Source organism: Pelodiscus sinensis, chromosome 2 (assembly GCF_052426305.1).
Source record: "Pelodiscus sinensis isolate ZL-2025 chromosome 2, ASM5242630v1, whole genome shotgun sequence".
NCBI classification, from domain to species: Eukaryota; Metazoa; Chordata; order Testudines; family Trionychidae; genus Pelodiscus; species Pelodiscus sinensis.
Window position 1 is genome coordinate 187,820,560 of NC_143053.1, and position 13,583 is coordinate 187,834,142.

Below are 13,583 nucleotides of genomic sequence, written 5' to 3' on the forward strand. Positions count from 1 at the left end.
GAATATGGGGGCTTCCGAAAGAGCGCATTTGCTCTTCTACAAAAAAAAGTGGAAGAGCAAACGTGTTCCCCGGATACGGTGGAGTTTTTTAGGATACCTCTGGTATCCCGAAGCCGCCCCCCCACAGTCTAGACGTACCCCAGCAGGAGAGGATTTCTCTGACACAGAAACTGTGGAAATCATCCAAAAGGACTGTCCCCAGAAAGTCCCTTTCCAAGCCCCAACACAAGATTGAGCAAGGGGCAGGAGGGACATGCCGAAGCAGAGCTGCAGTGCTAGATGGATTCTGGGCTCTGCTGTCACCTATAGGGTAGATGAAGGAAGCTGTTGTAACTTATGCTTTATCTACACATACGGTGGCATGTGGACTATAGGCACCACACAAGTAGGTTCACACAAAGCAAGAAGTATGCTGTGTCCAGAGCTGCCACTGCACTGTGTAACTGAGGGTATGTCTACACTAGCTCGTTAATTCGAGCTAGGTAGGCAAATAAGGCGACCGGAGTTGCAAATGAAGCCCGGGATTTAAATATCCCGGGCTTTATTTGCATGTTCCGGTCGCCATTTTGAAATTTCACTAGCCCGAACTCACTGCTGCGCGGCTACATGCGGCAGTGAAACGTTAATTCGAACTAAGTCCTTAGTTTGAGTTAACTGTTACACCTCGTGGAATGAGAGGTGTAACAGTTAACTCAAACTAAGGACTTAGTTCGAATTAACATTTCACTGCCGCATGTAGCCACGCAGCAGTGAGTTCGGGCTAGTGAAATTTCAAAATGGCGACCGGAACATGCAAATAAAGCCCGGGATATTTAAATTCCGGGCTTCATTTGCAACTCCGGTTGCCTCATTTGCCTACCTAGCTTGAATTATCGAGCTAGTGTAGACATACCCTATGTGTGGCAATGAAAAGCTCTGGACAGCAAGAAACAGAGAGGAAAGGCTGCCAGAGATATTCACTTCTTAGCAATGCTGCACACCTAGATTCAAGAACCACTGGGCCTTACACTAAATGAGGCAACTGAAATTCAAGCTGTCCCCCTTACTGGCTCATGCACAGTGATCAAAATTACAGAAAACCTCAGATTCCCAGATAGGTAGTCCTTTTTGGTTTGTCTGTTTGTGATGAGGTTTGTGTGTGTCTGAAATGTCCAGCCTGATTTCCATCTTAAGAGGTTTAATATGAGGAAATCTATGTATAAAATAGGTCAAAAACATACACTACATCACACTTCTGAGATTTACCCATCATTAACTACAGCAACTACCAATTACATTTAAGGCAAAAGAACATATTCTTAGGAGTGCTCTGTTCATCTTTGCCTCTTATAGTATTTGATCACACAACCTGCATGCCTGAGCATTCCAATATCTGAGCTATAAATATGTACACTTTGGCTACGTCTAGACTGGAACGATTTTCCGGAAATGCTTTTAATGGAAAAGTTTTCCATTAAAAGCATTTTCGGAAAAGAGCATCTAGATTGGCATGGACGCTTTTCTGCAAAAGCACTTTTTGCGGAAAAGCATCTGTGGCCAATCTAGACACGCTTTTGCGCAAAAAAGCCCCGATCGCCATTTTCGTAATTGAGGCTTTTTTATGCAAAACAAATCTCAGCTGTCTACACTGGCCCTTTTGTGCAAAAGTTTTGCGTAAAAGGGACTTTTGCCCAAACGGGAGCAGCATAGTATTTCCACAAAAAGCACTGATTTCTTACAGTAGGAAGTCAATGCTTTTGCAGAAATTCAAGCAGCCAGTGTAGACAGTTGGCAAGTTTTTCCGGAAAAGCGGCTGATTTTCTGGAAAAACTGGCCAGTCTAGACACAGCCTTTATGTTTGTAAAAATAGCAAGCTGAGGGCTAGGTTGAGTTGTTTAATAAGCGAGACTTGATCCTGCACCATTCAAAACATTGAGTGTTTTCACAATGAACTGAATAACTGCATGATCAAGTCTTGAGTGAGCAAAAGTCACTTAGTAACAGAAAAAGTCTCCCCCGCAATAAGAAAATATCTATTGACCTAAAATACATACATTCCCACAAAAAAAGACAGTTAGAAATGAACAAAAATGTGTAAATCTATGTAGGGGATCTAGAGAGTTTCCAATACCAGCCCTGAAAACAAAAGGTTATCTATATCAGTATCTGTAAAGTATGGCCTCTAGATGATATGTGGGCATCACTGTAACACTGAATCACAAATGAAAAATGGAGTTGAGAATCCTGTCTCATTCATTGATAAAAAATGCAGTTAGATTTGAAATACTTAAAGTTATAAAACACCACAATTTTTTAAAAATAATTTCCTTTGAGAGCAATTTTTTGGGCCTGTGTAATTTTGATTAAAATCACAATCACCACCTGATAGAAATCTATTGCTGAAAAGTAAGAACAAATTGGAGATACTACAAATGATAGTCAACCAATTTAAATCAAGGGAGAAAAAAGCAACTGAGGCTCTGATTAGTTATGTAAGTATGCAATGTTTACTATAAAAGATATGTTAGAAAGTATTAAAAATTATAAACCATCTGACAAAGATAAAGATTGTGAGATCTATAAAAATATTGCAAACTGCAGACCGTTAAAAGGATGTTGAAGGCTCAAGATGAAAAAGAAATTTCTGCTAACAACAAAGAGTTCTGCATATATATATATATATATATATATATATATATATATATATATATATATATATATATATATATATATATACATAAAAGATAAAAATGACAGTAAGGAATTGCAGAGAGTGGATAAGGAAATGGAAAATTTGTTAAACAGTCATTTTGCAACTGTCTTTACAGGGATCATATTTGCTGATAGAGTAGGGGAAGTTTTATGCACTGTACTCCGCGGATAAAAATGGAGATGTTTGCAAAAAAGCAAATGCTTGGACGGTAGATGAAGTAACAAATTCAGATCATATTACCATCATACATGTTAAAGGAAAACAGGAGACAAATGACGGAATTAATTTGTCTTTGGAATACAGAATAGCAAAGTGTAATATGTAACACCTTTGTTTAAAAAATCCACAATAATAATAATGGAATTATTTTTTTTTATCATTGTAGCACCTCTGAGGCCTAGTCATGGATAGAATCCCATTGTGCTAGGCACTGTACAAACACAGAACTAAAAGATGTTCCCTGCCACGTACAATCTAAGATCCCATTCACAAAACTCAGATTACACAACACATTTTTACAAACTGATTGTAAACTAAACTACAGAGTCAGTCATTGGCCTCTCTTCTGGTTGCTTTGCACTGCTGCAGCATTATATATCGATGGAGCTCTAAATGAATTCCGATTACCCATTATCCAAGTCTGTAGGGTAGACAACAATTCGATGGATATAAAGCACTGGGTACTTTCCTGGTGTGGTCTGACTGAAGTTAGAAAATCAAGCCACAAACAATATTTTAGCCTTGAATACATATAAGACATGTGTATGCATGTCTGTCTGCTTGTTCTTTGTGGGGGGACATGGTATTTTATACCTTCCTCTTGTACTGGTGATCGAAACAATTAAATCATTGAGGGTACGTCTACACTGCAGGGCTTAACTCGAAATAAGCTACGCAAATTGAGTTACGTCAATTGCGTATCTGATTTTGAAATAGCTTATGTCGAAATAGGGAGGGTCCACACAGCACTTATTTAAAAATAGAGCACTCTTCATCCTACTTCCCTTACTCCTCCTACAATGAGGGCTACAGGGGTCAGAGTAAGAAGTCCTCCAGATTGACACTATTTTGAAATTACTGCCTGCTGTGTAGACACGGACTAAGTTATTTTGTAATAGCGCTAGTTATTTTGAAATAGAGTTGCAGTGTAGACATAACCTGACTGTGGTCTATTCTTAATTTTGTTGAACTGTCTCATTCCTTACAGAAGTTGGATCTCCTAGGACTTCCTGATTTACCTATAAATGAAACTATTTTTCCTTTTTGTAAAGAAAGGGAGCTCATATGCTAAGGGATCTTTCCTCTTGAGGGAGGCACTGTCTTCAAAAGTGAACAAATCAGGCACATTTCTGCAAGGGTCTTAATAAGGATTAACAATACATTATATATTTATTAAAAGCTTGTGGGTAACTAGAAGATGAAGTAAAAGGGAATTTGGAGGAGAGAAGATGTGGTCTAAAACATGAGATTTGCTCAGTTCTCTGCCATCTCTATGAAGTTGCTAGGAATCCAACTGAAAAATTTTAATCAACTGCATGTAACCCTAACCAGATTGGCTAATTTTTCTCTCGTAATCAGATGATTGTTTGAGTAGTTGCATTTAATAAAAAACATGGAGGCAAACCTCTGCTAATGTCATCAGGCTCCTTATTTTTTTTACTGAATTTCATAAAGAGGTCACCACATTAAATAGTGATGATTTTCCTTATATGACAACAATTATGTTGTTGGAAGGATAATTTTCAAACTCTGATTGTGATTTTCCAAGTACACTAGGAGATTTGATTCTCCTTGCGTTCCCATGCAGGAAGATAAGCAATTGCTTGGGGGAGGATAAAGCAAGATGCTTCTATCTTTTGCTGAGAGACTTAAATACAGGTTTATAAAAGAGACATATAAACTGACTAGAAGCTGTGATGAGAAACTATGTGACTACAAAATAACTTGGACCTAACCTTTTTTAGCAGTAGGCAAAAAGCAAACTAATATACTGGTAAGAAAAGAAAAAATATCTTTCTAATTCAAAAGATTATATTTGTCCTATGAGATCTTGAGAAGTATAATAATGAATACAGGAGAACTGACTTTTAAATATGGTTCAAGGGAGCACCTTGCTTTGATAATTATGCCAGAATGTTCAATTCAGGTGAGCCAATGTAAATGTGAGAATTCCAAATCAACTGGGTTTGCAGATGCAAAACCTCCATATTATCAAGATAGACTGAGTTCTTCTAGGAGTTCTCATGCATAGTGAAATTAGTCAAATTATTCATGATTCCAATTGGCTCTTTCATAAGCTGTAATATTATTTACCTGGTACTGTATGGTACTCAGATGAGAATTATGAGAACATCAGAGAAGTCATTTCCTATCTGATCCCTTCAACCAAATGACTCCTGATAAGGATAAACTTGGGAAAAGTACATCAAGCTTCTATCTGAAATGGGGATTCTCTTTTGGAAAATAAGATTTGATCCATATATCATAGCTGAATGATCAAAACACGCCATAATAATTAAAATCCAATTCCACAGTATCAGCTTGAAATACAGGTAAATAAGCTGTCTCATCAAGATTCCTGTTTTGTTGTCTGTTCCACTTTTATTCCTTTACATACCTCATTTTTTTCCTCTTTGACATCTAAATTAATAACTACTCAAAATCAAGACAAAATATCTTTGTCTCTATGTTTCATCCTCTATTACATAGCTCTTTTAGGCTCAATATGCAAAATGTACCATTGTTTCAATGTGGAAACCTACCAGTAACATTAATTTAAATGTTCTATCAAACTGAGTTACTAATGCATGAAATACAGGCATAGTTTTACATTATTTAAGAATGTTGTTGTGTTTACATCTATTTTCCCTATATGTGAGCAGGTCTTGACTTACACTAAAACTTGCCTATGGAATATCTGGGGTTATAAGGACTCAGTCTGCACTAACAGAGTCCTTGCTATTCACAATGCTTCCATCGGGTGTAGCTATGATATTAGATAGGTTTGTATTGCAACCCACTGCATGCAGATACTGTAGAAAGAAATGCCAAAAGTAAGGGCTCTGTACATACCTAAAGGAGAGAAGTCCATACAATGGAATATTACAGCTTGTATTAGAAGCTACACGCTCATGCACAGAGGTGATTTTACCATAATATATATGATCACACCATTCAATTACTATAGAGAGCAACTATAAAGTTAACTCCCTTTCAATTAGAACATTGTTTGTCTTCCAGGAAACATGAAATGTATAAGAAAGAGTTTAATGATAGTAAACGTCTCAAAACAAGAAAACTAATTAGAAAACTCCACTGATCCTGCAAAGTTTTCTTGCTTTCACATAATCTGAATAGTCCCAGAAACCATGGTGGAGCTACTCATATTCTGTAATTCTTTGCAGAACTGGGAATTAAGAAACAGAGTTGTTAAGCACTCAGGCTAAAGGGGAGTGACTATGAGAGTGATTTCTAACCTGCACAACTGATAATGATACTGACAATAATCTAAGATTCTGACAGCTGTGCCTAATTTGCATAAACAAATTTGCATATTTATTGTTAATATTTGTGTGGCAGCGGACACTAGGAGGTACTGTCACAGTTCTTTTTCTCACTATGCTAGCACTGCTCAGTATTTGAAGAAATCCTGCACTGTTGCTGATTTTGAGAGGTAGAGCTTTTTTTTATGGTTGCTGCAAGAGCCAGCTTTGGGGGACAGAGTTGTTCCTGAGATAAGAGCAGTAGGGTTTGACTGAGATTTCTGAAGGAAGGGATTGCCTGAATGCTGTTTGTGACCACCTCTGTTCAAGGACTAGCATATATATATACATACATATATATATTAAAAAAAACCCTAAGATTCCATATCACTGGTTTCTCCCAATAGGAAACTGACTGACCAGGGCCTATAATGGGATATCACTTGGAAAGAAAGAAATGACATGTAAATGTAGCCCTTGAAGATTACAGAATATTGTGACTCATTTTGATCTAAGCAGAGGCCATATTGACCACGATGCATCATTCCATAGTAAGACATACAGTTTTTGCTCACTCTAATTTTTCACTAGAAATAAGGGTGGCTGCCAATTAAACCGTATAACTGTAGGCTTAATTAGGCCTTTCAGATGCATTTTGACCATGTCTGCAATATGGTCATTCTGGCTCTGAAGAAAAGAATGTATGAATGATGTATCTGACAGTGCTAGGATGAAAATAATTAATACATAGCTTAATGTCATCATCTTTCATATATATATTGTGTATATTCACATGTGCATATATAACCCACGCACATATTATTTCTAATTTGACTATATTCCTTGGCAAATACATCTAAGCGAATTAAGCAAATTTAAACCGTAACAATTTATACCTTTGCAGGCTAGTAATGAATGAGTAGTTATTTAAAATATCCACTGCTGAATGGTTAACCACCTACTATCTACCTTCAGCTCAGTTTCTTTTTCCTCATTGTCATCATCTTCATGATCATTAATATTCTTAATTTATCAACAGCAAATATTCATCCTCTAAGGCAAATCTGAAGTCAGTATCTTTTTTGTACCTAACCTCATAACTTTTTGAATAGGACAGGAACTAGAAAACCCAGAAAAAAAATATATCCAGGGAAGCACCATCCAGGAGCAAGCGTTGCTGGAAAAGCAGCTTTAAGAACGCTTAAATCATCCCTGATTCTACCTGCTTTCAGGGATGCATGGTCACTTGCTCCCCCATCATCCACTCCCCCTCTCCCACCCTTGAGATCTGAGAAGAGGAAGGCAATCTAGAGCTATGTATCTGCCAGCCTTAAGTGGCTTCTGCAGTGGTGGAATTCTCATGAGAACACTATCACTCCTTTATTTCCCCTATGTGCTGCCAGAGATACACATAAGGCCAGTGTCAGAGCCAGATGAGTGGCATGTACATGCTACTGCAAATATACAATGATGCTAAATGTTCTGCATCAAACAGAAAATGATGAGATTTAATTGAGGCACTGCAAGCACAAAAGGTAAGTACAAAGATCATATGTTATGTAGATACCTGAGAGTTACTAGGAAGACAGTGATGACCTGAAGTATAGGCAACTTAAAATAAATTAATCTAAAGTAGCTACAGATGTTACAAATACTCTTGAGATCCTCTCCCATTTGTTGTATTCCTAGGTTTTTGTCTCTCCTCTTGTGGTAAGAAAGACTCACGCAAACAACAGGAGAAATTAACAAGGGGGAAACTGACTCTTCACAAAGATTGAAATCCTGCCCCTCTGAACTCAATGGGGGTTTTCCCATTGATTGCTGTAAAGTTAGGATTTCACCCAAGCATCAAACTTGGAAAATGAAACAAACTAGGGACAAGAACAAGTCAGATATGGAAGTGTGATATTTAGATATTCTGGAATGTATTAACAGAGAGTTGTTTGTAAGACAAAGAAGGTGGTTATTTTGTTCTACCTGGTTCTGGTGAGGCCTCTGCTGCAGTGCTGTGTCCAACTGCAGGCAGCTCAACTTAAGAAATAGGTGGGCAAACTGGACAGCTTCCGGAAGAGAACATCAAAAATGCTAAGAGGTTTAGAAATATCCATCACTTTAATCTCAGGAACCACAGAAATATCAGTTCAGTCTTTGTTGATCTTTTTTTTTTTAAAAAAAAAACTATGTTACCACACCACTACTCTTTGGCTATCTGGATTTTGCTCCAACTAAGAAATTCAAACAAAATCCATACAATGGAAATGAAACATTTATCCAGTAAAAATGATTGCAGTGGTTATTTAAATTTCTTCTTGTCACACATAAATGCTTATTGTCAAATTAGTGAGGACTGGAGGGTAACAAGCAAAAACAAAACAAATAGTGATCGCTGCTCATAATATGTGTATGCTTAGATGAGAAGATATAACAGCAAACCTATAATATTGCAACTCTGCATTCCTATCATCTTAATAAGCTAACATGCCTCAGAAATGTGTATGTTATTTTAGTAAAGAAGTAATAGGAACACTTACCTGGTACACCAGGTGGAGTTTTTAGATATTTGCCATTAAAATGTTGAATTACTACTTCACATTTTTCTGTAGACTCCATTCTGGAAAAGAAAATGGGGAAGAGGAAGCAATTATTATTAGAGTGTTATAAAAATGTGCAGTCAGCAAAGGAAGCACCTGACATAGATGTTGAGAGAAATCTCAAAAGCTGCTCTTGGCTGAATTCTGCAGAGATGCAGGCAAAATAGTTCATTACAATATAGTGTTCGCTAGCAAGGAGAACTTGCCATTTGTAAACATTGCAGCTCTTTTCCTCGCTGCATTCAAGCGGGAACCGTGGCGGTGAACAGTTTGCTTTTGAGTTTTAGGGCGCATCCCAAACAAGGACATGTCAAGCGCTTCTCGCAAAAACTCAGGACCTCATTCCAAATTTCTGATACCTCCAAATGCCCTGAAGGATGTGCAAGTGATATAAGATCTAAGATACATCTGAAGGGGAATAAAATTACAATAATTCAGGATTATAAAGTGGGTACAAACCATATAAAAAACAGTAAAAAATAGTTATCAATGGTTTGCTGCCAAATGGGGAGGAAGAATCTACTGGGTCTGTTATGTATCTGGCACTATTCAATATTTTTATTAGTGACTTGGATAATGGGTTGGGGAACATGCTTACAAAATCTGCAAATGGCATTAAGCTGGGATGGGTTGCAAGTAATTCGGGGAACAGAATTGAAATTCAAAATGATCTGGATAAATTGTAGAAGTGATCTAAAATCAACAAGAAAAAAATTTAAAAAATTGAATGCATGATTACAAAATGAGAACTAAGTGGCTATGCCACAGTATAGCAGAAAAGGATTTTGAGGTTATAGTGGCTCACAAATTGAATCTAAGCCAACAATTGCAGGCAGTTGGAGGGTGGGGGGAAGGTAATATTGTGAGGTGTCCTAACAGGAACGTTGTGTCTCAGACACAGAAGGTAACTGTTCCATTCTCCTCAGCACTGCTGAGAACTCAATTGGAACACTGTGTCGAGTTTTAGGAACCTCACTTTAGGAAGGATGTGGTCAAAGGGAAGAGAGTCCAAATGAAAGCAACAAAAATCATACAAGGTTTAGAAAACCTGACCTATGAGAAAAGGTTAAAAAAGTTGGACATGTTCATTCATGGGAAAAGAAGACCAAATTGGAACTGATAAAAGTTTTCCAATATATTAAGGGCTGTTAAAAAGAATGGTGATCAATTGTTGTCAATATTTACTGAAGGTAGAACAAGCAACAATTGCCATAAGGGAGATTTAGTTTAGATACAGGGAGAAACTTTCTAACAATAAAGACACTTAAACACTGGAATAGACTTTAAAGGGAAGTTATGGAACCAGCCTCACTGGAAGAAGAGGAGGACAGATAACCTGCTGTCAGGGATAAACTAAGTATACAGGGAGTGGTGCCTCCGGATGGAGGCCTTGACTTGAGAACCTTTCATTAAGAACGTTTCTATGATTCAATGATGATTATACAGAGTAAAGTAATATTGCAAAATTGAGTATAAAACAAAACCAACAGCTATTTGCAGTTGTATATTTCATGAGTCCAATCCCTGGACAGAGACAGACATTACTATATGTGACCTTGTCCTGGTGAAATGACTGATCATTCACCTGATATAATTATGAATCATAGTTCTAAGATGCCCATGACTCTACAGCAATAATAATAAATATGCCTCTATAGGACTGAAATGATTATATAATGGTATGATCGAAATCCTAAACCAAGAAGCCATTACACAGGACCTAAACTGACCACTCAGCAGGCTAACTGATCCTGAGAATAGTTGCCCAATGCTTGTGGGGAGGGCGCCTAGAGGGAAGCAGGGATGATGACTCATAACTAAACAGCAAAGACACTACAGATATTACATTGTGGATTTTTCCCCCCAGGAGAGCTGTCTTCAAAGATTATATTCAATACACATATTTAAATATTACTTCATTCTGAAAACTCAAGGTCCTTTTCTAAATGACTTCCTATACTACTCCTACCACAGAGTAGATAAGGGGGAAAGGATGACGTTCTGCAGAGCGTAAATATTCTCTAGAGCCTCAACCCAGCGCTTGGGTATGAGTTTGCCAAGACTTAGGAAAAAGAAACTGAGCAAGAGAATGAAATGATTAATAATCCAAGCAAGCAATACAATATATTTTGTTAGTTTGTTTTTGGTGAAACCATTAAAGCTGCCCCTTCTGAGGTCTTTTGCAGCTCAGTTTTTAAGGCCCTATCATGTGGAATGGGCTCTTTCCAGAAGCACAAAGACAGCAACTTAAATTGTTCACTTTCGCTTCATTCAGGTTTAACTAAGTGAATGTCTGCAGCAAGCCTTTAGAGACTCTTGTCTCTGAAAGTATAAATGCAAGAAAAGTCTGTTTTCTGTAGCTGCAGGCGCTTAGTGTCAAACCATGTTATGTTGCACCACACAGCAGTGACAATTTCATTTGAATACATGGGGCACGTTTTAACAAGCCAAAGCAGCCCCAGCAAAGAATGCAATAGAGGAGCTGCCAAGTGAAAGAGCCTCCGTGCACTCCATGCATTTTATGTGGGCAGGGAATAAAAGTGAAGCCCATGGTGCTCTGGGATAAAAGGGCCATCTCCTGAATAGCTGTCTTAGAAAGAATGCACCCATTTTCTTCTCAAGTTTCACAATTAACGGCTCTCAAATGCCAGCACTCGCTATCTGTAATCTGGCACACGCTTCACTTGAAACTGACACTAGCATTATCAACTTGGCCTGAAAAGGCAGCATAATAGACAAAGACGTCTTTACATGTCCCATTCATATGTGCTGCTGAATAACGACAACTGTGTGCATTATTCCTCCATGCTACCTGAATCCCTTGAGTTGTTCAGAATGGCTGTGTGTGGCAGGGAGACCTTCCCTCCAGAAGTGTTAATTAGACCTCTAGCCATCTAGTAACACTTGAGACATCTTTGTCATGTCTCCCACCTATAGCACAGAGGCATGAATTATAATTTTCAGATGTACATATGTAATATGTGGTGAAGAATCAATGTTATATTCGGTTTAGGAAACACATTTTTCCCATCTCTTCTGTGTGAGGTACTTAAGACTATAAAAAAACTGGAAAATAGATATGGCGGTAATATTATAACTATTTCGTTATGAGATCATATTTTCAATTGCTTACACTTTTGTCAAACTGTCACTATTTGGGCTGAAATATTTCATGACAGGCAGCAGGCAGGTTTTTTTTTTTTTAAGGGAAAATTTCAGCCAAACCAGTTTAGCTATTTCTGAGAACAAGATTAGGGGAAAATGCATTTTTTTTTTTGCCCACACTAAAAAAAAAATCTGCCTTTATTTGCATTGGGAAGATGTAGCATCCCCATGCCTTGGAGCAAGGGCTTGACATTTGACAAACAGTGCTTCCTCTGTCCTTGTGAAAATCTGCCCAAATCTGGCCAAGTTATAAGTATTTAGAAATCACATTACATATATGCTTCTTAGAAGACAGCAGCTAAATTTCTCCAAGATTCTGCTTGGATCAAGCATGGTGCAGCATGGGGCTAAGCCAGGGCTGGGCAAAATATGGCCCGGGGCCCAGATCCAGCCCACCAAGCCACCAGATCCAGCCCACAGACCACCCTGCCAGGACCCTCAGGCATGCAGCTGCATGGTTTAAAGCACAATCCATGTGCTCTCTGCTCTGCAGGGAGGGAGAAGCTTCATGTGATCTCCCCACCCCCAACCCAATCCTCGGCTTTGACTGACTGGCCAGAGACAACTGGCCCACAGGAACTGAGCCCAGCCAATCTCTCAGCTCTTATCGACTAGAAACAACCAGCCAACAGGAGCTGAGAGATTGGCCTGGGGGATCAGAGTAGCACAACTCTTTCCCCTCCCAAGCTACATGGAGGATGCATCCTGTGATTTCAAGCAGGGCTGCAGCAGGCAGGGAGCCAGCCTGACTAGGGCTGCTGCAGGGCTGTTGTGACCTAGGACTAGGGGTGCTGCAGGGCTGTTGGCTTAGGTAAGCGCCTCCCAGTCAGAACCTGCCTCTAGCACCCTTGCACCCCAACTCCCTCCCCCAGGTCACCATCCAAACGCTCTGCACACCCCTGCCCCAGGTCACAACACCCTCCCAGACCCTGTACCCCCTCTAACACTCCACGCCAGAATCCTCTCCTGCACCCAAACACCCTCCCATACCCTGAACCCCATTCTCCTGCCCCAAGTCACCACCCACATGCTCTGCAGTTTGCACCCCCTTTTCCCCTTCTCCCAGGTCACAGCTTCCTCCCAGACTTTGCACTCCCTCCTAAAGCCCCTCCCCCAGGCCAGAATCCTCTCTTGAATCCATAACCCCTCCTTAACCATACACTCCAATCCCCTGACCCAGGTCACAACCCCCTCCTTTGCCCAAACTCCCTCTCAGATCTCAAATCTCAGCCACCCCAGCTCCTTACCCCGAATGCCCTTCTGTGCCTAACCTCCATCCTACACCCTGCACTCCCTCCACAGAAAAGTGCAGCCCTTGACCACTTTCCAAAATCTTGGAGTGGCCCCTCACCAAAAAATATCTCCCACCCCTGGGCTAAGCAGGACTTTCCCTGCAATTGTAGTTTTGGGCAGCAGGCTTAGTCAGGGCTTTCTCCTGTGCTCTCAACGACACCACCCCCCATACTCCCATCCTTCCTGCTATGTTGAAGCACCAGGACGGAAGACATTTTGTGATTTGAATGCATAAAGGACAAGAACTGGATCTGGGAGCCGCAAGGGAATAGACTGAGTGAAGATTGAAATCTTAGGGCATGTTTACACTATGGAAAAGATCCACCCCCTGGAGGTCGATTTTCTAGCTTCAATTTAGCA

General features: G+C 39.4%; 1 protein-coding gene across 8 annotated transcripts in view; it reads right to left on the minus strand.

Annotated features, from left to right (window-relative positions):
* RBMS3 (RNA binding motif single stranded interacting protein 3) overlaps positions 1-13,583 on the minus strand; it is a 989,419-nt gene that overhangs the window by 170,030 nt on the left and 805,806 nt on the right. For all 8 annotated transcript variants that reach the window (XM_075921983.2, XM_075921984.2, XM_075921980.2 and 5 more), the window contains one exon: positions 8,706-8,785. In XM_075921983.2, the coding sequence (XP_075778098.1) occupies positions 8,706-8,785 (80 nt within the window). The remainder of the gene's footprint in view (positions 1-8,705; positions 8,786-13,583) is intronic.